The sequence below is a fragment of the Typopeltis vanoorti genome, chromosome 22 (assembly GCF_054136105.1).
Source record: "Typopeltis vanoorti isolate ZY-2024b chromosome 22, IOZ_Tvanoo_1.0, whole genome shotgun sequence".
NCBI lineage: Eukaryota > Metazoa > Arthropoda > Arachnida > Uropygi > Thelyphonidae > Typopeltis > Typopeltis vanoorti.
Genome location: NC_143570.1, coordinates 30,587,423 through 30,614,395, shown reverse-complemented (window position 1 = coordinate 30,614,395; position 26,973 = coordinate 30,587,423). Strand labels below are relative to the sequence as shown.

The following is a 26,973-nucleotide window of genomic DNA, read 5'->3' as shown; positions in this document are numbered from 1 at the left end:
ATAAGCAGGGTAATGAAATTTATCTATCTAGTAAAGACATTCACAAACATCTATGTCCATGTGGGATTGAAACCTAAGCCTGTTGGAGAGAAGTTATACCACTCAAATTAGGCTAGTGAACTTATTCTGTTTAATCTGCAAGTCAAATTACACTTAATGTAGAATTTTCATAGAAGAATTCATTTATGATGTTTTAATATACCCACTGGATGATCACTGTCTAACTTGTAGAAGAGAGAAGTGTTGAGCCAGTGCGTATATTAAAACATCATAAATGAATTCTTCTATAAAAATTCATCATTTTCATAGAACTGTCACTTCTCTTCCCCATGAATCTTGAACAATGAAATCTTAAGTATAGTAATCACAAGTTCTATGAAGCCTTACAAAAAAACACAGTGGCTTGCTTATTTCTACTTGCCATTTTTTTTATCTTACTGTTCTAAGATGGTTCCTCATCACGTTCTTATAATACACTCCCATCACTGTCAAGTATCATATATAATCTTTTCATCTTTAAATGCATAACCATGCACTTTGCCATGTTGAATTGGCAACCATTATCCTTTGCTTATAATGTCAATATATTTAAATAATTCTGCAGAATATCAATTTCATTAACTTTACTCTACCCAGTTTAGCATCAAACAGCTAGCTGTCCCCTCCACTCCCCTGAAGTCATCCCCAATATTATTAGCATACAAATAAAATAGCAGTGATCCAAACACATAGTGCTATGACATACCATTGGTCACCTGCCTACTTATTTTGCACTACCATGTTCTTTGATATCATTGTAACTAGCCAAAGGCAAGTTTTAAAAAAATAATAACAATTCCATAAAAAAACAACAAAAAATCAAAAAGCAATAAAATTACTACAAATAATTAATTCCAACAAAGAAAAAAAATGCAAAAGGGCAGCAGCTCTTGTGCACTCATCAGTGCTGATATCCCATGTCAGAAATTGTGAAACCTAGAATTCTCCCTCCCCTTTGATCTGCTTTGGCTCAAAACTTCTTGTTACATTCATTTGCTATCTCTATTGTTCTCAAAACTCCAATAATTATTCTGATCTTTGCAGCTATCTCTAAAGCTTAATTTTCTGAAATACCCCAAGAAGGATGGGGACTTCATCATCATCAACACCCCGTTGGCTTCCCTTCTCCACCTCCATAGATCAAGTGGGCAGAAATGCTGAAGCATTTGCATTTTTTCCCATGAGAGACAATCTATCACAAATATTTACTCCCTACCAGAATCCTAGATAATCCCCTCAACACACTTGACCTCTTCTTAACATGCTCCCCTTCCAAATATACTGTGGATGACAGTTCTCCTCTTGGTAACTCAGATCACAATGTCATATGTCCCCTTCACCTGACACTTCTCAGTCTCATGTTCTTTTGACTCTACAAGAGTTCTGAATATCATGACCTCTGAGTTCTACTCCTCCTTTTCATGGAGTTCCAGCTACTGCTTGTGTTCACCCACATCCACACACTTCCTCAAACCAAGTAACAGAAGTCATCCTCACAGGAATGAGGTTCTTCATCCTTTCCATCCAAAACTCCCCATTAATATTCAAGCCTTGATGCTTGAAAAAGTATGCCAACACAGTGCCAGGAAAAAAAAGTTCATTGCAAGGGGTTCAAGACCAAAACTTCAGCCACACGCACGCACACACACACACTACCGTACATTGCAGTTTGCAACAGCTATAAAAAACCAACAAATTCAAATTACATTTTGAAATGTTGCAAACTTTCCTCCTGTTCAAATGGCACACTTATTATTATGTTTAATAATATGAATAAAGGAAGGAGAATTCAAGATAAACCGTAACATCAGATTAGCTACTCTTCTTTTTGATGATGACCAAATAATCCTTGGAAATAATGAAGATGAACTACAAAAATCATTATGGAGTCTAAATAATCTGATAAAAACATATGGTATGGAAATATCAACAGACAAAACAAAAGTCATTGCCTTCTTCTTCTTCTGCAGCTTCTCCCACTTAAGTGGGGTCACTGTTTATAATGAGTCTCCTCCACAACTTCCTGTCTTGGGCTGTCACCACATCCAAGTTCTTCATCCTTAAGTCCTCTTCTACCAGCTCCCTCCATCTCTTCTTTGGCCACCCATGCTTCCGCCTTCCTTGCACATCCATCTGCATGACCCTTCTTCCCACATATTCGTCCTCCCTCATCACATGACCAAACCATCTCAACCTTGCCTCCTGCATCTTCGCTCCTAAGTTCGTAACCTTCACTGTTCCCCTGACATAGTCATTTCTCAGACGATCCTTTCTGGTCACACCGCACATCCACCTAAGCATTCTCATCTGTGCTACTTCCATCCTGCTGATGTTATTTTTCCTCAAGGCCACAGTTTCTATAGCATATGTCATAGCTGGCCTCACCACTGTCCTATAGATTTTGCCTTTCAGATTAATCGGCACCCTCTTATCACATAACACTCCAGCCATCTCCCTCCAGTTCCTCCAACCTGCTTGTATCCTGCATTCCACTTCCTTCTCAGCTCCTCCATCTTCTTTCACTGCTGAACCTAAGTATCTAAAGTCTCTCACCTTCCTTATGACATTTCCTTCCAGCTCCAGATCTATCTCCTGTCCACCGCCCACTGTGCAACACATATACTCTGTCTTACTTCTGCTCAGTCTCATACGTCTCTCTTCCAGTACTTTTCTCCATCTTTCCAGTTTAGTTCCCGCTTCTTCTCTTGAATCTGCACACAGCAAGATGTCATCTGCATACAACATTGTCCAAGCACATCTTCTCTTACCTTCTCTGTTACCACCTCCATCACAATATTAAACAGAAATGGACTTAATGCTGACCCTTGATGCAAGCCAACTGTTACTTGAAAACTTTCTGTCTGTCCCAGACAGGTCCGAACACTTGTCTTCACATTTCTGTACATTTCCTGCAACAACTTGACATATTTCTCTGGCACCTTCTTCTCCCTCAGACACCTCCAGACGTCTTGCCTTGGCACTCTATCATATGCTTTCTCCAGATCAATAAATGCCAGATGTAGCTCCCTTTGTTTCTCTCGATACTTTTCCATCATATGCCGTAACCCAAAGATAGCATCTGTTGTTGATCTACCAGGCATGAAGCCAAATTGTTCCTTTGCAATCTCCACCTCCTTCCTCAATCTACCATCAAGAACTCTTTCTAGGATTTTCATTGTATGGGACATCAACTTTATTCCTCTGTAATTTTTACAGTCTTTTGCATCCCCTTTACCCTTGTAGATAGGGACAAGTGTACTCTCCCTCCATTCCTCGGGTATATTTTCCTGTTGGCAAACTTTCATGAACAGGTCCCACAGCAGGTCAATTCCCTCTTCCCCCAGTGCCTTCCATGCCTCCACTGGAATTCTCTCGGGGCTCACCAATTTTCCATTCCTCATCCTCTTCGTGGCCTCCGTCACTTCCACTCTACTGATGTTCTGCACTATCCCCTCAGAAGGCTGCCCAACTCCTCTGTGAGTCCTTGCATTTTCCTCATTCAAAAGTCCCTCAAAGTATATTTTCCATCTGTTTCTTATGTCCACATCCCTCCGTAATACTCTTCCTTCAGCATCTTTGATCTGCTCACATGTATGATGTCCTTTGCTGCTTTATTTCTACATTTCGCTGCTAGTTGATAAATTTTTCTCTGTCCTTCCTTTTTTTCTAATTGATCATACAGATCTTGATATGCCATGGCCTTCGCTCCTGCCACAACTCTCTTGGCTTCTTGCGTTCTCTCTCTGTCCTCTTCCACTCTTGACTCATCCCACTTCTGCTTTGCCTTCCTCTTAGCTGTCACTGCCACTTGTACATTATTATTCCACCACCAACCCTCCTTCTGCTCTCTAATCTTTCCAGATGTCACACCAAGCACCTCGATTGCACAGCTCAGGATTACTTTTGAATTATGTTTCCACCAATCTTGTACACTTTCCAGTCCATCTGAAATCCTCTCTAACACCCTCTCCCTAAAACAATTCCTCACACTCTCCTATTTTATACGAAACCACTTAATTGTCTTCATCCCATGGCATCCAGAGGTTCTTATCTTCGATCTTATTTTAAAGTCTGCGCACAGCAGTCGGTGTTGCTGTGCTACTTGATCTGTTGGAATTGCTTTACAATTTGTCACAACCTTAAGATGTTTTCTTCTAGTCAAAATGTAGTCAATTTGTGAACTGTTGTTACCACTCCTAAATGTTATCAAATGTTCTTCCCTCTTGTAGAAAAACGAGTTCACAATTGCCAGATCAAACACTACTGCAAAGTCCACAACCCTCTCTCCCCTTCCTGGTTCATCATTCCCACTCCGTGGCCACCATGCACTCTTTCACAGTCTCTATTCTGTCTTCCTATGTGTCCGTTCAAGTCTCCTCCGACAATTACCATCTCATTTTCTTCCAATTCCCTCATTTCTTCATCTAACACGTTCCAGAACTCATCTTTTTCCTCTGCTGTACAACCAACTTGCAGGGCATATACACATAATACGACCACCCGCTCTTCTCCAAGACCAATTTCATTTGCATGATCCTGTCATTCCTTCTACCCACTTCCAGTACTTTACCCTTCATTCTGCCACACACCACAGTTCCTACACCATTTCTTCCCTCGTTATTCGCTCCAGAGTAGAACAATTTATATCCATCTCCCAGTTGCTTTGCCTTTCTCCCTTCCACCTTGTCTCCTGCACACATAAAATGTCCAACTTCCTCTTCCTCATCATATCTGCCATCTCTCTTCCTCTTCCAGTCATGCTTCCAACATTCAGTGTTCCCACTCGCAACATTCTCTCCACCTGCTGGGCTCGCTTCTTTAACCGCACCCGCCCTTCATGCGGTAGCCCTCGTCCACTTCTCGCAGCTGTAGGGCAATGTGTCTGTGCGTCGCTTAAGGAGTATGCCCTAGCCCTTATATCATTTTCTCTTTGACTCATATCATAGTTTGAGCTGGCATCAAAGTTTTCTGACCGGATGCCCTTCCTGACATCAACCCTCGCATTTATCCAGGCTTGGGACCGGCACCTATTGAGGCTAGCCTTCAAAAGTGCTAATCCAATAAGAAGCAAAATAGTAATGAACAACAAAATAATAGAGCAAGTAAATACATTCAAATATTTAGGTTGCACAATGTCATGAAAATGAAGCTGATATAGAACCAAAGATATCAAACTTTTTAAAAGTAACAAGCATTATAAATAAAATTTTTAAACCCAATTATGTACAAAAACACACACGAATAAGAATCTACAATACAGTAGCTAAACCAACCTTACTTTATGGCAGTGAGATATGGACAATAAAAAAAAGCAGATGAAAGAAGAATTGAATCATCTGAAATGAAATTTCTGTGCAGAACTGCAGGAGTCACAATAATGGACAAAATGAAAAGCAGCGAAATCAGAAAAAAACTTGGAATTACAACCTCCCTAAATGAAACAGTTATTTGCTATAGAGAAAAATGGAAAGAACATACTAAGAATGAATAGAAGCAGAATACCTAAACAAATTACCACCCAAAAGGTACTCGATGCAGAGGAAGACCCTTAAAAAGATGGAATTGAGTCCGGAACAGGCCACTTGGCCTATTAGCCTGGAAAGGAAGAAGAAGAGAAGAATAAAATGAATACAGCACATACATTTATTCGTGTGGAGTTCTCCTTGTTCCTCAACCGCTCCTCAGAACTGGTTGAGCCCTCCTAGTGAGGGATTAATTATGTATTTTATGACTGGATCAGTGTGTTCATGGGCCAGTTTGCCTGTTCTGAGGGACGAAAAAACCTGAGTTTCTGGGAGAAAAATCCTCTACCTCCATATAGAATACAGCACTGAGAAATTATGAAGCATGGTGTAATGAAATCCTATTATTAAGTTCTGAATGAAACTAAAATTAAGTTAATTAACTTTTCCTACAGACTTAACATGGGTTTACATTTTGAATCACATATTGATATATTGGGCTTACTAAATTCTTGTAATTTACCAAAGTATTACTAAATTGAGGATATTTTTTCACTACTTTATGTTATAAGGTAAAATATCGTAAATTGCTTAAATTCTTAAACCTTGCTGCTTCTGTGTAAGTACTTACAAATTGCTGGGAGAAAAGATAATCCGATTAAGTAACAGTGGCCGGAATCTAAACACATGCTACGAGTACACGTGCACCCTTTAAGTAAGCATGTAGTTCCCCCCCCACACACACACACACACAAACTCGGAAGAGTACGCTAGAATTCCGTATGTGGTGCTAAGTACTGGGTGACATGGAAAAAGGGAAGGAGGAAAACAATGACTTAGAAGTAATTGGTAGCATGCGATTTAAAAAGTCGTTGCAGCGCCTAAAACGCTCTCTTGCTCTTATGCTCTTGGACTTGTGCTCTGGTGTGTTGGAACTTCCTCGTGGCTCCTTCTCATCCCCCACTTGTTGACGTGGACTCGAGACAAAGATTGAGGAACTATGCCGTGAAATTCCTGAAAGTTTAGCGATCAGCCCAGCAGAAGGAAATCTCTCCGATATTTCCGGAGATATCATTATGATGTTGTGCCAGTTAACGAGAGAACAACGTATGCCTACTTTCGGCAGCGGAGATAACTACAGCTCGGACCTGTGAAGAATGCCTCAGAAAAAGCAGAATTGAACCAAGAATCGAAAATGATTGTCCAGTTGTGCTATGTGAAGTGGCCAAACAGTTCCCCAGCAGTCGGTAATGTACAGTCTATTTTTATAAGCAATTGTGTATAAGAAGAAAGTTTGTAATTATAGGAAGCACTCTAGAGATAATATTCTTTTTATAGTAGAGAGATTATGAAATTTTAGTGAAAGAATTATTGTAAGAGCACTTGGAGCTAAATTAGAAATTCAATTAGCAAATGTCCTTTAGTATTGAAGATCATAGAAGAGTATGTTTGATCTATCAAGTAGAAGTTGTAAACTATATATGAAGTTCTTTGTTTTGCATGTTATGATAAAGATAGAGAGGTTAAATAATTAATGCTCATTCCTTAGAAATTGTGGACTGCTTTATTAGTGTATATTCATAAAGTGTAAGATGTTTCAATTATAATTAAATGTTTTGCTTTTTAAGTTTAACCGGTGCCTTGCCTGATTTTCTCCTCTATTGCACTTTCTCATAAAATTCGGACCACAGCGGGAGATAAGTTAAATAGGGAGGTTACGACTGCATAAATAAGTTATAGTGAAATAAGATAGTATGCTAAACTGTGTTTAGCATACTATCTTATTTTTTTATTGTTTCCTTGATTCTGCACTATTTGTTAATCTAGGATTCAGGGTAGCGCAGGATAATAGAAATTTTCCCTGAATCCGAAAAAGGAATCAGATCCAGTATTGAAACAAAGGAATTGGTGTTGACCATTAGCAATTCCCTTGTCTTATATCCACTAGCATCATTCTTAAGAGTGAATAACGGCCCAGAGAGAATATTTAATTTAAAAAGGGTAATTAAAGTGTTAGAGATAAATTCATTAAGTACAAGCACATATAGACGAAAATTTTACAGAACAAAGAAGAAGAATAAGTAAGAATTTTACACTATATTTTGTCTGAGTCACAGAGACATCATGAGGAATATAATCTTAAAATTGTAAAAGCATACAAAAATAAATGAAAAAAGTAATACCAGACGCCTAGTCCTATGAGTGGGCATGTTCTGTGGATGTATTGTTTGACTTTAGTTGTTGGATGGAAAGCCTAAGAATTAAACTTTACCAAAATCTTTGGAAGTTTAACATTCATATTTATTAAGATTAAGTTGGTTTTTCAAATCTGTTGCCGATTCTAAAAGTATTTCAAGTTTGTTAAGGTGAAGCATAGTAGTTTTTTTCCCATTTGATTCTTTGCAAGGTATCTAAGGCATGGTAAGGTAGACCTGAATGATCAATTATGACAGCAGATGTATTTCTTGTGTTTTTCTAGGCAAATGTTAACAGATCTGCCACTTTGACCATAATATAGGTTGCAAGAACAAGGAACCTTGTAAATACCCAGAACAGAGAGGGGAGGAGAGTGGATAAGAGCAGTCAGCTTTAGAAGAGGTTTAAAAGCAGGGCAGAGATTATATTTCTTCAGAATTTTTTTAGGTGTCCCAGATATAGGAAATAGTGACAGTGTTACTGTAGTCTTTATGTTGAGGGGGGATGGAAGAAGATAATAGAAACAACTGATTTGTTGATCTTTTTACCATTGTAACCACTGTACTAGGAAGGTCTGTGAGTAAAGGAGAATTCGGCTGTAAGGAAAACCTAGGTGGAACACAGGCTGGATGCACTATTGATAAGGGTTTTGATAACACCATATTGTTGGGGGAAGGGGGGGATAAATTTGTGTATGTATCTTTCTGCCTGCGTGGATGGGTTTTCTGTAAACTGAGAAAGAAAGGGTGCCATTCAGAAGATGTGTGATTAGAGCATCTAGTCTGTAGTGAATTGGATTGTGGGGTTCTTGTTGTTCAAGGTAGAGGAGCAAGGAGCTTTTTGAGCCATGTGGCCTAATAGAGTACATAACATCTAGTATCTTAGCTGAATAGAAAGTTTGTGAATGGCAGTATCAGGAGAGAATAGCTAGTGTAGATAGCAAAATTGAAAGATCAATGATATCAGGATATTGGTAAATAAAGAGGTGACATCAAAGCTCACCATGATATCTTATTATTTAAGACTGAAGTTTTTATTAAAGAGTTGAATGAGTGGAATTTTTAATATAAGATGAAATATGACCATTAAGTGAGGTTAGTTAACTGTCTGCCTGACTTAAAAGAGGAGGAGTCAATAGTATCCACTTAAGGATACTACTGAGGGTTATTGAGGTTTATTAGGTTTATGAATTTTAGGCAGTCCATATATCTTGGAGGGGGCACAAAATTATTTTGTTATTGAGTTTTTTAACTATTTCAGGAGTCCAAGACGTGACTTTTTTTTTTTTTTTTTTTTTGAAACCTTTTTAATGCTTTCTTCTAAGAATTGGTGGAGTCATAATCTTGATGATGTGAGCTATGTCCAGCCTGATGTTATTGGTAATGGCAAGTTGCAGATGTAGCATGAAATCTAAGGATGGAATTTGATAAGACACTACAGTTTTAAGTAGTATGTGTGTGGTTTTTGAGAAATATGCTCATTTTCCAGTTATAGTCAGTAGCATTGATGTCCACAGTAGCATTACCCTTGTCAGCTCTAGTAATTGTTCTGTTATTGGCTTTGTGCAATTTATGGACAGCTGGTTGTTGAAGTAATTACTTTTGGTGATGAAGCTTGCAAAAATGATGTGAGCTATGTCCAGCCTGATGTTATTGGCAATGGCAAGTTGCAGATGTAACATGAAATCTAAGGATGGAACTTGATAAGGCACTACTACAAAGTTGTGGCCAAGGTTGCTAATAGCTGTTCAGTTGAGTCTGACAAAAGATTTACAACTTGAAGAGGCTGATTCTGCGACTGAGAAAAAGATCTCTGAAGATTGTTATATTTTTTATATGTTTATCTTATTTTTAGAAATTCTTTTTGGGCAGATTTTTTCAAAATGTCTGAGAGAATTCTCCAAAGATCGAGGTTGAGAATTAATGAGAGTTCAGTTTGTAGAAAGCTAATGTCTTCATTAATAGCAATAAGTTAATATAAGTGGTGGTGGCCGTCTGTTCTCAAATTAATACAAAATTAGCACGTGTAGCTACGAAGAGCTTTAGATGAGTGAAATTTTATTTTAAAATTCATACAGGTGGGTTTAATCCTAGTGTCCTTACATCTTTGTAAGAAAGCTAGCTGGTTAAATTTAATTTAGTGATAAACCAAGTTTCCACTTGTACTGTTTGGCTTTGCATGCTATGCCTACTCCATGTAGAATTAATAGATGAGTATTTAGATGTATATGCTGGTATAAACTCATTACTAGGTTTAATGAATGAATACAGCACAGAGAAATAATTAAACACAAGTTTAATGGACTTCGTATTTCATCTCAATCATAAAGACATCATCAGGAATGCAATCTTAAAACTGTAAAGGCACACACAAAAATAAGTGGAAAAAGTAAGATGAAGCTTACCTATCAGACCCATCCTCTATGGATGAATTTGACCAGAACTCTAAAGAAATATAATCTCTTCACTGCTTTCAAATCTTATCTAAAGCTGGATGCCCTTATCCACTCTCCTTCCCTCTTTGTTCCAGATATTTATAAGGTTCTTTTTTTCTTGCAACTTATCATATTATGTTCATAACTTCCCAAGATTTGGGAAATTTTAATTCTTGTGCTTCCTGCCCAACAGGCTAGTCTTAAGGCTAGTCAATAGCACTAATAGAGAATGCCCCATCAGTACTTTAGGCTTCTAGTCTTACTTTTTCTATGTATTGTTGTAGTTTTGTGTGTGTGCGTGCACACGCGCACATGCGCTTTTACAATTTTTAGATTGTATCCCTCATGAATCTCTGACCAACAAGAAATATAGGATCCTTTAAACTTGTTTTCATTATTTCTTTCTGCTGTATCCATTAAACCTAATAACAAATTTAATAACATTAAACCTAATAACGAACATAAGCCTAAATACTCAACTGTTCAATAGGCAGTTGAACCTTCTGATTCCTTGCCAAGGACATTTGGCCCAGCTTCTGCATATCTGTATTTCCACCACTCTCACATGTCTAAAGACAAGGCACCAACTTTTGGCATCATTCTTCTCTTTCAATACTTACATTAGTGACCAAAGCAAAGTTCTCTCTCTCTCTCTTTCCCTCCCTCTCCTTGCAGCACACACTTTACCAAGAACTGCTAACTCCATGTACTTCTAGTCTTTTGCCAGAAAGAAATCAGAGGAATCCTTAATAATTTGGACGTGTAGAAGCATCCAGTCCTATTGGTATCCCATTACTGTGTTAAAACTGTGTGCTTATAATTAACACCTATCCTATATTGCTTCTTCAATCTATCCTATTTGGCTGGCATCCACTCTATAGCATGAAAGGGTTCATATCCAGCTCATTTGAAAGATTGATACATCAACCAACAAATTACCATCTGTTTGCTCTCACTTCCATGCTCTCAAAAAGTATGAAGAAGGTTATCAACAGCCAACTTCTACATTACATGGAGAACCATCAGCTAATAAGTTGTAGAAAGTTTTTCCCTTGGTTAGGAATTAAATTAAGCTTGCAAGAAAATTATATGTTTATTTAATCCCTTGTCTAAGTGAAAAAACAAAGTTTGCACATGAAGAATCTTTATGACCAGGTTACTTTTATACAAAGGCTGATGACTCACATCAAGTGCCTTAGTATCCCATAATGCAAAGTACACTTCCTTTTGAATATGTATAGTGCTATGCATTACAGGAAGAATCACTGCCCAGGTCAGTTTCAACCTTCATTGAGGTTTCATCAGGTGCCAACTGATGAGACCTCAGTGAAGGTTGAAACTGACCTGAGTAGTGGCCTTCCTATAATGCATAGCAATATACGCTTTTCAAAGGCAGTGTGCTTTGCATTATGGGATACTAAGGAAGTTGATGTGAAGCCACCAGCCTCTCTCTATATATACAAGTAGCCTGGTCATGAAGATTCTGCATGTTTCTTACACTTAGATAAAGGACTTTCCTTTAAATTGTTTACAGGTTCTTTCCCCAGGCCTATATATTTGGTGTTTCATTGTGCCAGATACATGAAAACTAAGTTTTCATTTTATATATTTTATTAACAAAGTATGCACATATATAACCCTAACATATAAAATAAAATTATAAAATTATATGACCGTTCTACTCATTCACACATTCAAAACCTTAAAGCATTGGGTTTTCTGTCATTAAATACAAGATATCTGCAAAGGCAGAAGTTAACTTATCTTACTCAGAGACTCAAACAGATATTCACAAGAAACATGGCACACATTTCTCTAGAAAATCAGAGCCCAAAATTCTCATCAGTGCTTAAGTTCACTAAGGAAGACAACAGCAACACATTTTCTTGCGCACACAGGCAAATTGGGCAACTCATAGTGTACTCAACATATACTGAATATGCCTTACTTCTCTAGCATATTCAGTTACAACTTAAAACAAGTACCAACAATCTCAACAGTTTTCTTCATGAAATTCAGCTATCCAGCACTGAAGCAGAAAACAATGTATATGGAATACAATATTAGAATAAAACTTCAGTTTAATAGAAACCAAAATAATCACTAGACGTTTCGACCTTCATAAAAGGTCATCATCTGGAGTATGCATATATATATACAAAGGAACAAGCTGCACTAAAATCTACATGGTATGCTGAAGTTACATTGATTTACTCAACTGTTAAGACTACTGGCCTGACCTCTGGTGAAAAAAAACCCTTACTACATCAAAGCTAGAGTCCTGTTATTATCTATTAGGTTACAAAGTTAAATTAAGCTAGAGAGTAACATGTTCACACAAAAAAAATTTTACTTATGTAATATTAGAAGAACAAACCAGTACGGATGGTGGCCAATAAAAGCTGAAAAATTGCTTAGTCGGGGTTTGCTGGAAAACTTCAATTAAGTGGGCTGAATGTGTGCCATCCAAATTCTTGGGATTTTTAAGTGACCATTATTATTAAGATTAGTTTGGTTAATCAAAATTTCATGGGCTTCTTTAAATTTCCGTTCAGGTTTTTGTATGATGTAAGGAACATACTTTTCCAATCAATTTGGTGTAGGATGTTAAGAGCGTGATCTGAGAGGCCTGCTTCATCAAAATTATTAATGTGTTGTTTGGGTTCTTTTTTACAGATAGGATTGTGCATCCAGTTTCCCCAATATAAGATATCTTACAAGTGCAATAGATGCAATAAACTGCAGGGCGAGCCAGTGATGCAGGGGGGGGGGGAGATTCTTAGAGGAGTTGAATATGTTTTTTAGTTTTATAGGTGGTTTTAAAGTGGCATTCAGATTATAATGTTGTAGAATTCTATTAATTTTTTCTGATAACTCTTTAATGTATGAGATAGCAATGGTTTTACTGTAATCTATATTATTTTTGATGAAGTTTTATGAAGAATTTTATTAATAGTATTTTTGATATAGCTATTATTTATAAATGTATTGCTAATAGTTTGTAATTCTCATTTAAGAGCTTGTTCAGTAGACCAAATTGTTATAGTTCTGTTTTCGAGGGTATTAATGACTCCAAGTTTATGTGGAGGATGGTGATATGAGTTAGCATGTATATGTTGGCTAGTATGCGTAGTCTTGCAGTAAACAGTGAAGGAAAGACTGCCTGAGGAAAGACGTGACCAGTGTATCCAGAAAAGGAAGCGATTTTGGATTTTCAATTTCAATAGTAAATTGTATGCACTCATGTAGTTTGTTCAGGTGGCTAAGGAATGTGTTTAACGTTTAGTGGCCATGTGGCCAGATAACGAAAACATTGTCAATGTATCTAATAAGTTTTAAAGTAAAGGAATCTAGAGCACATTGCTCAAAAGCTTCCATATGAAAGTTAGCAATTGGGGAGGTGGGGGATGGTGGTGAGCCAACCGTGCCTTCTTTTTGTAAGTAAAAATTATTTTGCCGTATGAAGTAACCAGAACGTAGTATGTGGACAAAGAGAGGCATAATGTCGGGTGGAAATTTGTTCTGTAAGAGAAGTGTGTCACTGATTGGGACATTCATGAAAAGAGCAGAAACATCAAAACTCACTAAAGTGATTAGAGAAGGCCATTGACATAAAGGAAAAGTTGTTAGTCCTTGGAGATCTAAACAGCAGAGTAGAAAATGAATATCAAATATAAATATTTCAGTAAAATTTGGAATAAAAGAGGAATGTTAATAAGCACTTGCTGGATTTCTCTTAGCACATGGTGACAGATCACTCATTACTAATACAGTGTTCCACCATACAGATGTGCAAAAATTCATGAAGAGAAGACACAAGAAATAAATCTCATTAGCTGTGTTATTCTTAATAGTGATATCTTCACACTTAAATTATCATCATATTGAAAAAAAAAATATGTACAAAAGTTATAAACTAAATTAGTCAATCAGATCAGCTTTCTGAGATGAACTTTAAACTGAAACATGCAACTGTTATTGGAGAAAAAATGAATAAGTGTGAAAACAAAAATCAAATATTGGAGACTCAGTGGTAAACTCTGAAGAAAACATTCATTGATTCTACCAGAGAATCATTGGTGAAGTTTTTTTGCAAAGATAGAAAAATGTTAAACTTCATGATTAACTGAAGAAGACTCAGTCCTTGAACAGAAGAAAGCATGTTGAAAGTTCTAAGCAAGAAAGTCAGCTTATGCCCTGAAAGAATACAGAAAAGACTGCCTATGAATATAGGCAGGAACATTGAAAACATTAGTTGCATCCTGAATTTAGAATCTTCAGAACAAGTAAAATATTTCTACTCTTGGGCACAATTTTTATAGAAAATGATAAATTAAATATGAAAATGGATTTAAATGCAAGTAGAGTTAAAGGGACAATAATGTACTAAGTAGCAGTTGCTAGAATATACTAGGAACAAATTGCTAGAAATTTTAACTTGTACTTTGACATGTTTACATGTAAATAAATACATGGATGTGAGATGTCCATTTGAAATATCATTTGGACACTATTGAAATAACGTGGATATGAAGACTAAAATGATGCATTTCATCTATATGACTATTGGGGTGGTTGCCGTGAAGGGCTGATTTGTTTTTCTTTGCAGACAACTTGAATTGGTCAGTGTTTAGTTTTTTTTTTGACTGTATGGAGGCACCTTATAATAATATACAATAGGTGTCTTAAATTAATTCTCCAGAAATTCCAGCAGGTATCTGCACTGAGCGGAGGCAACGGTATAACTGACGCTCTCCCGCTGTAATCTCAGCCTTCGGAGCACATGGTTGCTGGTTTGCCTGTTTGGAAACCGATGCATTTTTTGTTCGGAAAATATGTTCTGGAACCAATTTGTTCGAGATGAGAGTCGTTCGACAACCGAGATTCCACTGTATATATTTCTGTTCATAATTTTGAACAGGATGTTTTTAGCTATAATAATTTATGAACATACCACTTCTTCTTTGAGCTTAATAGACCATTTATGTCTAATGCTGCCTTCACTAGGTTTTGCCATTAGTCTCTTTCATAATCCACATCTGGTGTAGAGTGTTCATCCAACTGTCTTAAGTTTCTCATTACCGCATCCATCCATCATGTTTGGTGTCTTTCTTTGGGTCTTTTCTTGTTAATTTTATTTGTAAGTACTTGTTTGATTAACTGGTCATCTGCTTTCCAAACATGGCCAAACCACTCAGTTCTTTTACTTCTTATAAATGACAAGATGTTGGGTCTTTGAAATAGATTTTATAGTTGCTAATTATGTCATTGCATTCATACAGTTCAGTATTTTGATTGCAGGATGTTCTAAAAAATTTTCTCAGTACTCTTCTTTCACATTGACCATAACTTAGTTTTTCTTTGGATTTTCTTGATAATAGTCTAGACTTCAGGCATTGTAAAACTTCAAAATATCTATGAATTGATTGGCCTTCTCAGTTCTCTCCTCTATCTCTTTATGCATATCATTGTAGCTGTTAATGTCAACTCCTAGATACTTAAAATTATCCACTTGCTCAAAGGTAATTATCAACAAACCAAGTTGGATCAGTCTTGATGGATCCTTGAAATGCACATATATTTAGTCTTTTCCTGGTTTATGACAAGACCCATATTGATTAAATTAGACATATAAATTAAAAATATCAAAAAATTATATACTTGGTTTAATTCTTTATCCAAGTGTAAGTAAACAAGTTTGCACCTGAACTATTTTCAGGACTGGGGCAACTAATATATAGAAGTTACGACTTCAGATCACTTGCCTTAGTATCCCATAATGTAAAGCACATATTCTTGCAGACATGTATAATGCTATGCATTATGGGAAGGGTCACTACCCAGACTGGTTTAGACCTTTATTGAGGTGAAAAAGTAAAGGATTACTCATCATAGGCCTAGAGTAGTTAGTATAGGAGTGTAAGAGAGCCTGTGATGGTATTAGCAGAAAGAAAGAAAGATAGATGGCATGAGAGAGAGAGAGAGAGAGAAGGCCTCAGCTCTTTTATATCATCATATAGCCAAAGGCTATCAGTTTTCCTTTTTCACCATATAGATGAACAATCAAAAGACCAATTGAAACTAAAGCGCAAAGTTGACTGATACCAAGGTGGTTAGCCCCCATCTGGGTTACTGCCTTGATTTGGCCTTCTCTGCCTGGGATTGCTCTCCAGTCATTCATCTCTCTGCATTTGACTATAAGACCACGTTGAATTAAGAGGATGAAATTATTTAATAAACCTCTTATTGCAAGAATAGACAGAATTTTATCTCCCTCTCGTGAATATTGCATAATGTGGGTGGCCTACACCATCTAGTGATAAATTTGATATCTTGTAGAATGCTTCTTTCTAAATACAAAATTCGTCAATAAACAATAAAATTTCCACAATAAAATATTATAAAGCATTTGGATGTCATATTGCTGGATTTCAAATCCATGTTTCTAATCTTCCATAGATGGTATTTTAATTCATTAATTATAAAAATCAAAATTCTCTTTCCATTGCTGACAGGTGGTGGGTATTGTAAAAATATAACCTGTTCTGTTGTAAGTAATGGAATGCCCAGCACATTACATAATCTGTTCCAAATACGCAGGGCAAGAGAGTAGCTGTAGAATGCATGTTCTACTGTTTCCAATCGGTAACAGATGTTACAGATTGGATCCCCAATGTTAAAATACCTCCATTTGATGGTATTGACTGGAAGGCGGCCATATGCAAATCTCCAAGCAAGATCCCTCCTGATACCCTTGAAACTTCAAGTTATGAAACAAAATATTGTTGTCTATACCTAACTGTGGAACTTCGCAACAAAAGAGATTAAAGATTTATTTATACCAAATTTGACCTTTATTGAGTTCTCATCAGTGGGAGCCAGACCCAGAGGTGATATAAAGGTTGAAGTAATGCAGAAGTCATATTTTCATATACAAGTTGCCAAAAGGTGTCGCACGTTATTATTAAAATACTTGGAATTAGAGATAGTTGTTGGAAGTTTTTCCACCTGATTATACTATAAATTAAAAGATTCCAAGAAATTATATACTTGGTTTAATCCTTTATCCAAGTATAAGCAAACAAGTTTGCACCTGAACTATTTTCAGCACTGTTTCAACTCATATATAGAAGCTTATGACTTCGCATAAGCTTCATACATGACTTCACACTTCACTATCTCTAATCCAGAGTATTTCAATAATAAGGTATGACACCTTTTGGCAACTCGTATATGAAAATATGACTTCTGCATTATTTCAACCTTGGTATCACCTCTGGGTCTGGCTCCCACTGATGAGACCTCAATAAAGGTCGAAACCAGTCTGGGTAGTGACCCTTCCCATAATGCATAGCATTATACATGTCCGCGCAAGGATATGTGCTTTTCATTATGGGATACTAAAGCAAGTGATGTGAAGTCATAAGCTTCTATATATGATTGCCTCAGTCCTGGAAATAGTTCAGGTGCAAACTTGTTTGCTTACACTTGGACCAAGTATATAATTTTTTGGTTTCTTTAATTTATAATATAACCAAGTGGAAAAACTTCCAACAATAAATTAGATGTAGTATGTATAACATCCTCAAGAGAGTCTCCAAGGATATCAGCATAAGCCAGTAGTATGCTCTTCCCATTTTCCATCCTCCTTTGTTCATTTAGGTCTCTAATGAATTTTTCCAGTGTTAGATCAAACAGGATTGCATAAGAGAGTATCTCCTTGGCAGAGTCCAAATTTTACTTCAAAATTTGACTGTTTCTGCCAGAAACATACCTTGCTGCAAGTGGGTGGGACGATTGCAAAGTTATATCGTATTTATAGATTTATATACTATTTTGGTATTCTAAAGTTTCATTGTATCCCATTATTATTATTATTCATATGGAGTTCCCTCCCTTTTCTCCTCCATCCCTATTGGGGTGAGTTGAGCCCCCTCATGGGGGGTTAAGTATTTATGACTGTAGATCCGTGTGTGTTCACAGGGCCAGTTTGCCTGCTTGTGGGATGAAAAACCAGATAAACTGGGGGGGGGACACTGCTGTCCATGCTCAAGACTGGCTAACTTGGCTATGGCTGAGGAAGATCCTTAAGCTCCTCATGTCAGCAACGGGAATCGAACCCAGGACACTCCTTCCCCAGGCATATGGTTGCAAAGCACATAACCACTAGACTAACCGCGCAGACTTATTGTATCCCATAATTTGTTGTGATGTATACTGTCATATGCTTGTTTATAGTTCACAAATACTAGATGTAATACTTTATCAAATTTATAATACTTTTCTAACAATTGTCAGAGAGTGAAAATATGATCAGTTGTTGACTTTCCCTTGCAGAAGCCACACTGATACTCTCCTATGATGTGTATACATTAATTCTTTTCCAGATCAGTGCTGACAATATTTTGTAGCAAGTGTCCAAGAGAGAGAGAGAGATACCTCTACAGTTACTGGTTATCATAGTCTCCTTTTTTAAAAATAGGGCACAGTATTGCTGTATTCCGGTCAACTAGGATTTTTTCTTCTTTTTTGCTTATCAGCTTGATTTCATAAATCTTGGTTGTTAAGGGTGTTCCTTCAAGTTTTAGTTCTGTTGTGTTATTAATTTTTAGTTCTTTAATAACATTCTCATCTTCAAGAAGAGATGGCTGCTCAATTGTGAGTTCAACATTTTCTTCTAAACATTATTCCTCTGATGTAAGGTTTTGATCTGATAGCAGTGATGACTTGTGTAGTAGTCTCTCAAAATATTGTCTGAATTCCTCAACAATTTAATAAATTTAGTTAAATCCTTTATCCAGGTGTAAGCAAACAAAGTTTGCTCCTGAAAATATCTTCAGGACTGGGGTAAGGTAGTGCAACAACAGGCAACTCCAAGCAAAGGTGGACCAAACTCTCATCACTCCTTGTCTCAGTATCTCCTATAATACAAAGCACATCTCCTTGCAGACATATATACTGCTATGCATTAAGGGAAGGGCCACTACCCAGAACGGTTTCAACCTTTATTGAGGTCTCGTCAGTGGAAGGCAGACCCAAACATGGAGATACTGAGGCAGAAGCAATAGGAGAGGTCATATTTAGCCATAGGAGTCGCCAACAGGTGTACTGTTAAGTTCTGAATGAAACTGAAACTGTATTAATTTATATTTTTCTTCAGAACTTAACATGCATTTTACATTTTGGCATATACTAATATATCAGGCGGATAAAATTGCTTGTAAATTACCAGAAACGTTAATAATTTAAGAATCCTTTTATTTGTCCATAGTGTTGTAATGTATTTACTGTGAATAGTCCATTGTTTAAATTTTGCTAAATTTGTATAAATACTTGTATATTACTAAGAGAAGGCTAATCGGATTAAGTACCGATAGCCAAGAGCAAAACACGTATGCCAAGCACACATGCACTGTGGAAGGAGAGCACGTGATCCCCCCCCACCACCACCACCGAAGAATATGCTAGGGGAGAATGTGGCGCTAGGTGCTGGGAGATGTAGGGTGACGTAAGCAAAGAGGGAGAAATTTAATGACTTAGTAAGGAAGTGTTGGTGCAGAATTTAAAAAGCAAAGCAGTGCCAGCTCAGAGGCTTTTTTGCTGAACTTTTCCTTTTGTTGTCCTCTTCGTTTGCTGATGTTTGTCCCCGTTCCTTGGAGGGATCGTCAAGGCAGAGATCATGGGAGAATGCCAAGGAATCCTTGGGAGATCACCGGTTAAGGATTTGCCCAGCGAGAGTTCCTGTTTACCGCAGAGACAGCTAAGCCTGATGACCAGTGAACGGCGAGCATGTGTCTTCATCGCCAGAGATATATCCAGTCCAGACCATTCAGTGGGGTAATGCAGACCAAGCAGAATGGAAAGTGGACCTGGAGGTGATGTTATATCAAGATATGTATGATGTTCTGATGGTTCCCCAGTAATTGGTAAAGTAGAAACTTTAATGTTTAGTGAAAGTATAAAGGAAAAAAGACTGTAATTTTTAGTTGGACATTGAGTTTAGAAGGTTGTGATTTTTATGCAAGGACTTTAGAGATATAGTTCAAGAGGGCAGTGTAACTCTGAGACATGAAGGAAGAAATTAGGGTGGTTTTAATATCTATGAATGAATAACCTTTAATATTGTGGAGTTTTAGCTTATGATTTACCCTTGATAGAATGTTTTAACTAAACTGATACTTATATATGCTAAGATAGAATAAGAAGGGTTAGATAATTATGTTTTTCTTTGAAACTGATATTGAAGCTAGCATGTGCAAAAGTTTATTCGTGATATGTAATCTGACTAGAGTGTAAATAAATGTTTTTCTTTAAATTCAATAGTTGACTTGCCTGATTTCATTTTGCATTGCACTGCTCATAAATAATCGAACTATGGCGGGAGGTAATTTATAGGGAAGGCTACGACTGCAAACTAAGTTAAAGATGATGAGATTTGGACTATTTTATATAGTTTAAGAAATTAGGGATAGTGTGCTATGCTAAGTTCTGGTTCTTTGATTTTTCATTGTTCAAAAATCTAGGATTCAGGGTGGCGCAGTATAATATAAATTTTCCCTGAATCCAAAGAAAGCACCAGCACAGAAACAAAGGAATTGCCATTGTCCATTGGGAATCTCTTTGTCTTCTACCCACGTGCAATATCCTTAAAGTTGTTAATGGCCCAAAGTAAATGTAGAGACTGCATAAATTAAAGAGTTAATGAGGTATAATTAAGGTTATAACAGAAAGTGTTGAATTAAAGAATTATTAATGATATAGACACGAAGTAAATATAATAAGACAAGTAAGAAGAAATATAAGGAGGTAACGACGTAACAGTACCACCTTATTATTGAACCACTCTGGATTTAGAGAAAGATGTTGGAAGTTTATTTTTCACCTGGTTAGAGACTATAATAAATTTAGTTTAATCCTTTATCCAAGCGTAAGCAAACAAAGTTTGCGTCTGAAAATATCTTCAGGACTGGGGTAAGGTAGTGCAACTCCAAGCAAAGGTGGACCAAACTCTCATCACTCCTTGTCTCAGTATCTCCCATAATGCAAAGCACATCTCCTTGCAGACATGTATACTGCTATGCATTAAGGGAATGGCCACTACCCAGACCGGTTTCAACCTTTATTGAGGTCTCGTCAGTGGTGTTGCACTACCTTACCCCAGTCCTGAAGATATTTTCAGGCACTAACCTTGTTTGCTTATACTTGGATAAAGGATTAAACTAAATTTATTATAGTCTAATCAAGCGAAAAATAAACTTCCAACATCTTTCTCTAAATCCAGAGTGGTTCAGTAATAAGGTGGTACACCTGTTGGCGACTCCTATGGCTAAATATGACCTCTCCTATAGCTTCTACCTTAGTATCTCTATGTTTGGGTCTGCCTCCCACTGACAAGACCTCAATATAGGTTGAAACCGGTATGGGTAGTGGTCCTTCCCTTAATGCATAGCAGTATACATGTCTGCAAGGAGATGTGCTTTGCATTATGGGAGATACTGAGACAAGGAATGATGAGAGTTTGGTCCACCTTTGCTCGGAGTTGCCTGGTGTTGCACGACCTTACCCCAGTCCTGGTAAGGTAGTTATTTTCAGATATTTTCAGGCGCAAACTTTGTTTGCTTACACTTGGATAAAGGATTAAACTAAATTTACTATAGTCTAACCAAGTGAAAAATAAACTTCCTCAACAATTTCTTTTTGTTTTGGTTAATTAACTCTCCTTGGTTGTTAGTATTCAAATTAGTGGTTTATATCATTTTTTAAGTATCCCACACCATCTGAAGAACACCTCTGAGTTATTTGTATTCTTTTCAGTTCCCTCAATTAATTTTTTTTCTTCCAGTCTTTTTTGGCAGAGAAAAAATGGTGCATTATTTTACTAGTTAAATTTTTACAGGTCATAATTCTCAATATTTTCTGCTGATGGGTTCTGTAGCATTTCTAACCTCAACTTATTACATCTCGTTATAACGTCTTTACATATATTATTGAGCCATTTATTTTTCTTTCTGTTGCTTGTGAATTGAAGGATTTCTTCTGCACAGTAATATTTTAATTTTTTTTGGTCAGTTAACATTTCTCCATTTGTTTTAGCCCAATATGTAGCCAACAGTTTGAACCTGATATGTACTATTACCATGTAATGATCAGTATCTGCATTAGATTCTCTGGAGATATGGACATTTTTTATGCATGTTTTGTGCCTATTGTTTATCATTTCATGATTTATTTGGTTGCTTAGTGGCCCATCTGGGGAGACCTAAATTTATTTATTGATATTGTGCAAATAATACATGCTACTAACTGTAAGCCCTCTGGAGTAAACAAAAATGCTCTCTCTTTTCCAGTTGTCATTACTAATGTTGTGCAGATTGGCACTGTTGGTCTGTATCTTTCCTCTTTGCCTATTTTAGCATTGAAATTACCCATGACTAATTTTATACAATCACCAGGTAAAGAAACATATATCATCTATGTTGATAATTGCAACATCAAATAGGTGACCAGAAACATATGTATCACAGAGTGAATCAACTACTGGTGTGAAAGTCTTTACACATGACAAGATGTTATTGTGCACCACAAAACTTATACCATTTTCATGTCTGTTTTTAATGTCCAACTGTAGAATATTAATCTATTATTTGTAAGTTTCTTGATCTGGCCATTTGGTTTCTTGTATAGCTAAGATCTGAGTATTATAAATTTCTATCCCATCAGTAACACATTGAAGAGATCCAGGTTTAAACAAAGGTTTTGTTCCACATTCCAACTCAAACTCCATTACCAGTTGGTTGCCATTTTGAACAGTCCTGTTTGTAAACCTAGTGCCTGGTTTCATGAGGCATGGATTTTTTTACATTTGATAGTAGTCAGCTCATCATAACCTCCATCCTGGAGGACCCTACTAGTAATTATGTTACTACCGGCATAGCTCTCTGACATGTGTAAGTCCTCCCATGACAAGGTGGAGACACCAGCAGAGGAATGAACTATGTAAGCTTATATTTTTTATAGTATAATAATAGTTGCTATATTTAGAGTTAACTGGCAAATGATTTGCTATAGTGAATTTCCTTTTTTTCTTGTGAGAGGTCATTACTTTTTTATAATGATGTTTGCTATAGTGAGAAACAACTGTATTGGACACCATGTTGTTTTTCCATAGATAGCAAAGGACAGATGTGCTGAAAGAAGGCAGACAGCACATGCTTCTAGAAAAGGAAGTGTTTTGTTTTTCAGTTTCAGTGGTGAATTAATAAATTTTTGTTTGTTTAGATCTTCAGAATTTTATGGCAATCAGATCAAATTATAAATATAGCCAAACTCAGGAGTTTTTAGAGGGACAAAGTCTAGGCACATTGTTCAGAATCTTCCATCTTAATTGTAGGTGTAGGTTTCTGTGGTTCAGCAGTTCATAAGAAAGATTCCGGTAATTGGACCTCCTGTTTATTAAGATAAATATCAATAAAAATAAAAACATTTTATTGATAAATCAAATCACAAATCAGGCCTAGCATACTATACAACTTCCACCAGCCATAATGTACTTGGCAAAAAACAAACATCTTACATTGAAAAACATTATTACATAAGAAAATTTAAAGAAGCTGCAAACATGCTTAGAATTCCAACACAATGCAACAAAAACCAGGGCCTAATTCTACACCAAGTTTGGTCTGCATTGATAAAAAATATACCCAAGTCAGATTTCGGACAATGTGAACATGAACAGCAGAACATGACAGCATCCAGCATTGTTCAGACTTAGTATTGCACTGAATCTGCATTCAGATATTTAATTTAATAAACAGTTAGACAGCCACAACTGCATCGAATGAACTACCAGCCATTATGGCTGGTAGTGCATCGAATGAACTACCAGCCATAATGTACTCTGGCAAAAAAACAAACATGTCTTACATTGAAAAACATTGTTACATAAGAAAATTTAAAGAAGCTGCAAACATGCTTAGAATTCCAACACAATGCAACAAAAACCAGGGCCTAATTCGACACCAAGTTTGGTCTGCATTGATAAAAAATATACCCATGTCAGATCTCGGACAATGTGAACATGACAGCATCCAGCATTGTTCAAACTTAGTATTGCACTGAATCTGCATTCGGATATTTAATTTAATGAACAGTTAGATGGCCACAACTGCATCGAATGAACTATTTTGAGTAATTTCTCATTTCTTGTGTTTAAACTTTTAGTTACCTTTGATCCCTGAAGATGTAAGTCAAACGACTTATGAAACTTGTCGGTTTTTTTTTTTTTTTTATTGATATTTATCTTAATAAACATGTGGTCCAATTACCGGAATCATTCTTCCATCTTAATGTTAGCAATAGGAGATGAAAGCTGTAAACCTAACATTTTCCAGAAGATGAACTTAATGTAAAAGTCAAATATTAACTAAATTTATTTTAAAGTTATGACTCAAACAAAGTCTTTATAATTTTTTTCATAATGAATGTTGAAAGTGCAACAATGGAAGGAAGGATGCTCCTGAAAATCACAAATAGATAAGTATTGTTAGATGTGTTATACTATTGTATCATCTTTTACATTAAATTGTCTTTAAACATGGTTAAATACGAAGTCAAATTTCTGTGATATCCCCTTTACACTGCAGATATATTTTTCAAAACAGAAAAATATTTTTGAAACTAAGTTTCTATTCATATGGCTATGAAATAAGGGCGATTTAGATTATCCCCTGTTTCTATTAATTTCAAGAGTCAGATTTGGGGAATCTTAATAAATTAGCAATGTTACTGAAAATTAAATTACTAGTGAAGTAGATGATATAAATTCTATTTATATATTTCACAGGTTCTATACTGAAAACTGGAGAATGAATATTTTTATTTTGTATTGTATTTGTAACACTGATTTTTTTTTTTTTTTTTTTTTTTTTTTATTTCCCATTCACCAGTTTGGCCTTATAAATACCATAATGCACAACTATTGTTCATCTGAGTTCTGACTTATCAAAAATTTGTGCATGCTCAATATTAGTCTAAGGTCATCAATTTTTGGTCCTGCTTACTATTTTAATTTCCTCACTCTTCTTCATTCGTCCTGATTGCACCCATCTGCAAAATGAGTATTTCCATCAATTAGTTGTGAAATGTCAGTAATTTACTCCCCTACTTAGCCATTTTGTCTTCCTAGTAGAAGTGTACTGATGGGTCTTCAGTCTCCTGTGAGTAGAGAAATTCTTATTGCATTTCATGCAATGAGAATTTCTATGTTATTTATCACATTTTTAATTAATAGTAATCATTTTGCCAAATGATTGGAAAAATGAGCCAAATGAAACCAAAATTGAACACATGGACAGAACAGAGTTATTGGATTGTGTAATTTAATCATGTTTTGATTCTTTGTACCTCTACACTTTCCAGTTCAATAAAAATTGGATAGCATAACTAATTTTTTTAAGGGTTCCAAGTACTGAATTTTAATTACATCTTCCTGGTCTGATGCATTCTGTGAAACATGTTGAAAAGAATATAGTTTATCATTTTTTGTACTGGATTTGTTTGACTTTTATCTTTTCAGATGGACAAGTGGATAAAATGAATCTTATAAATTAGATATATATGTATTCTATGAAATACTCCAGAAATGATACAGTTTATAATTTTGTTGTACTATGATGCAGTAAAATTATTTGCAATTTGTTTGACCATTTTTTCTTTAATCTTTCAGAAAACCATAAAGATTGGGTGACAAAAAGACGAGAGGAGAGACTTCCTGAATTTGCCCCACCAGATTTCTATTACACACACACACAGGAAAGTGGTTCTAGACTGCTAAAAAATCAGCATATGTCACTTCATAATGAACATCCAGAAAATATCTCTTATCCAACTTCTTTTCCTCAAATGACTGGAAGTTCTGTGAATATACAAGAAAATGCTGAAGAGACTGATAAAATAATTTCTGACACTTTGGCTTATTACAAAAATAGAAGTTATTATTAACTTCTGATTGCTTTGAGCATAGAATGTTACATTTTTAATAATGAAAATTATTCATAAAACCAATTAGTTTTGAAAATGCTCTATCATTACCATTATTTAAGTAGTTACACAAAATCATGGAATCATCAAGTATGGCTCTTTCTGATTTACACAATGCCTATCATACTTTTGTAATAACATCTACTTCCTTTACTTTTTATGATGATATTATTTATTTAATGTTGTCGGACTGCACCTTTGTGATGTCTTTTCTTATCAGTCATAATACTGAGTTTATCGTAGTTAATATCGTCGTTGCTTGAGCTAGTTCTTCATGCACAAAACTTGTGATTATTCTTAATCCTTTTAGTCTATAGTTTTACCCCCCCTCATTCTCTCAAGGTCGTGAATATGCTATTTCATGTGCTCGAAGTGTGAACTTAGGAAAAGCTTCTGGCTGGAACCAATTCCTTAAGCCACCCTTGCTGTATTTCTCTTGCTTTGATCCTTAAAAATTTATATATTTTTTCGACTGCGCCATTAAGGATCGCGTAAAAGAAATGTTTTTCTTTCTCCTACATGCAAGTGATACATTCAGCTAAGCACGAGAAATATCTCTTACTCTAATTCAAGCAACTCCTAATTCTTAATATCAGTTAGTCGTGGCTATTACTATTTTTAGGACACACAGGGTCTATATTTTTATAAGACAGTGCATTGGTAAGACAAGATCAAGCAAGTTATTAACAAAACAATTATGTTTATTCATTCAGAGACAAAGTAAATACAAAATTTAAACTGCACATATCAGGTGTCTGGTACTGACTAATTCAACTAGATAACAGTGAAGACAATACAAATCAC

General features: G+C 36.0%; 1 protein-coding gene across 1 annotated transcript in view; it reads left to right on the top strand.

Moving 5' to 3' along the window:
• Window positions 1-26,206, top strand: part of LOC150094272 (coiled-coil domain-containing protein 174) — a 108,880-nt gene extending 82,674 nt beyond the window's left edge. Inside the window, exon 10 of the mRNA XM_090412101.1 lies at window positions 25,856-26,206. Coding sequence (XP_090268227.1) covers window positions 25,856-26,130 — 275 coding nt within the window. The 3' untranslated portion in view covers window positions 26,131-26,206. The remainder of the gene's footprint in view (window positions 1-25,855) is intronic.
• The last annotated feature ends 767 nt before the right edge of the window (window positions 26,207-26,973 follow it).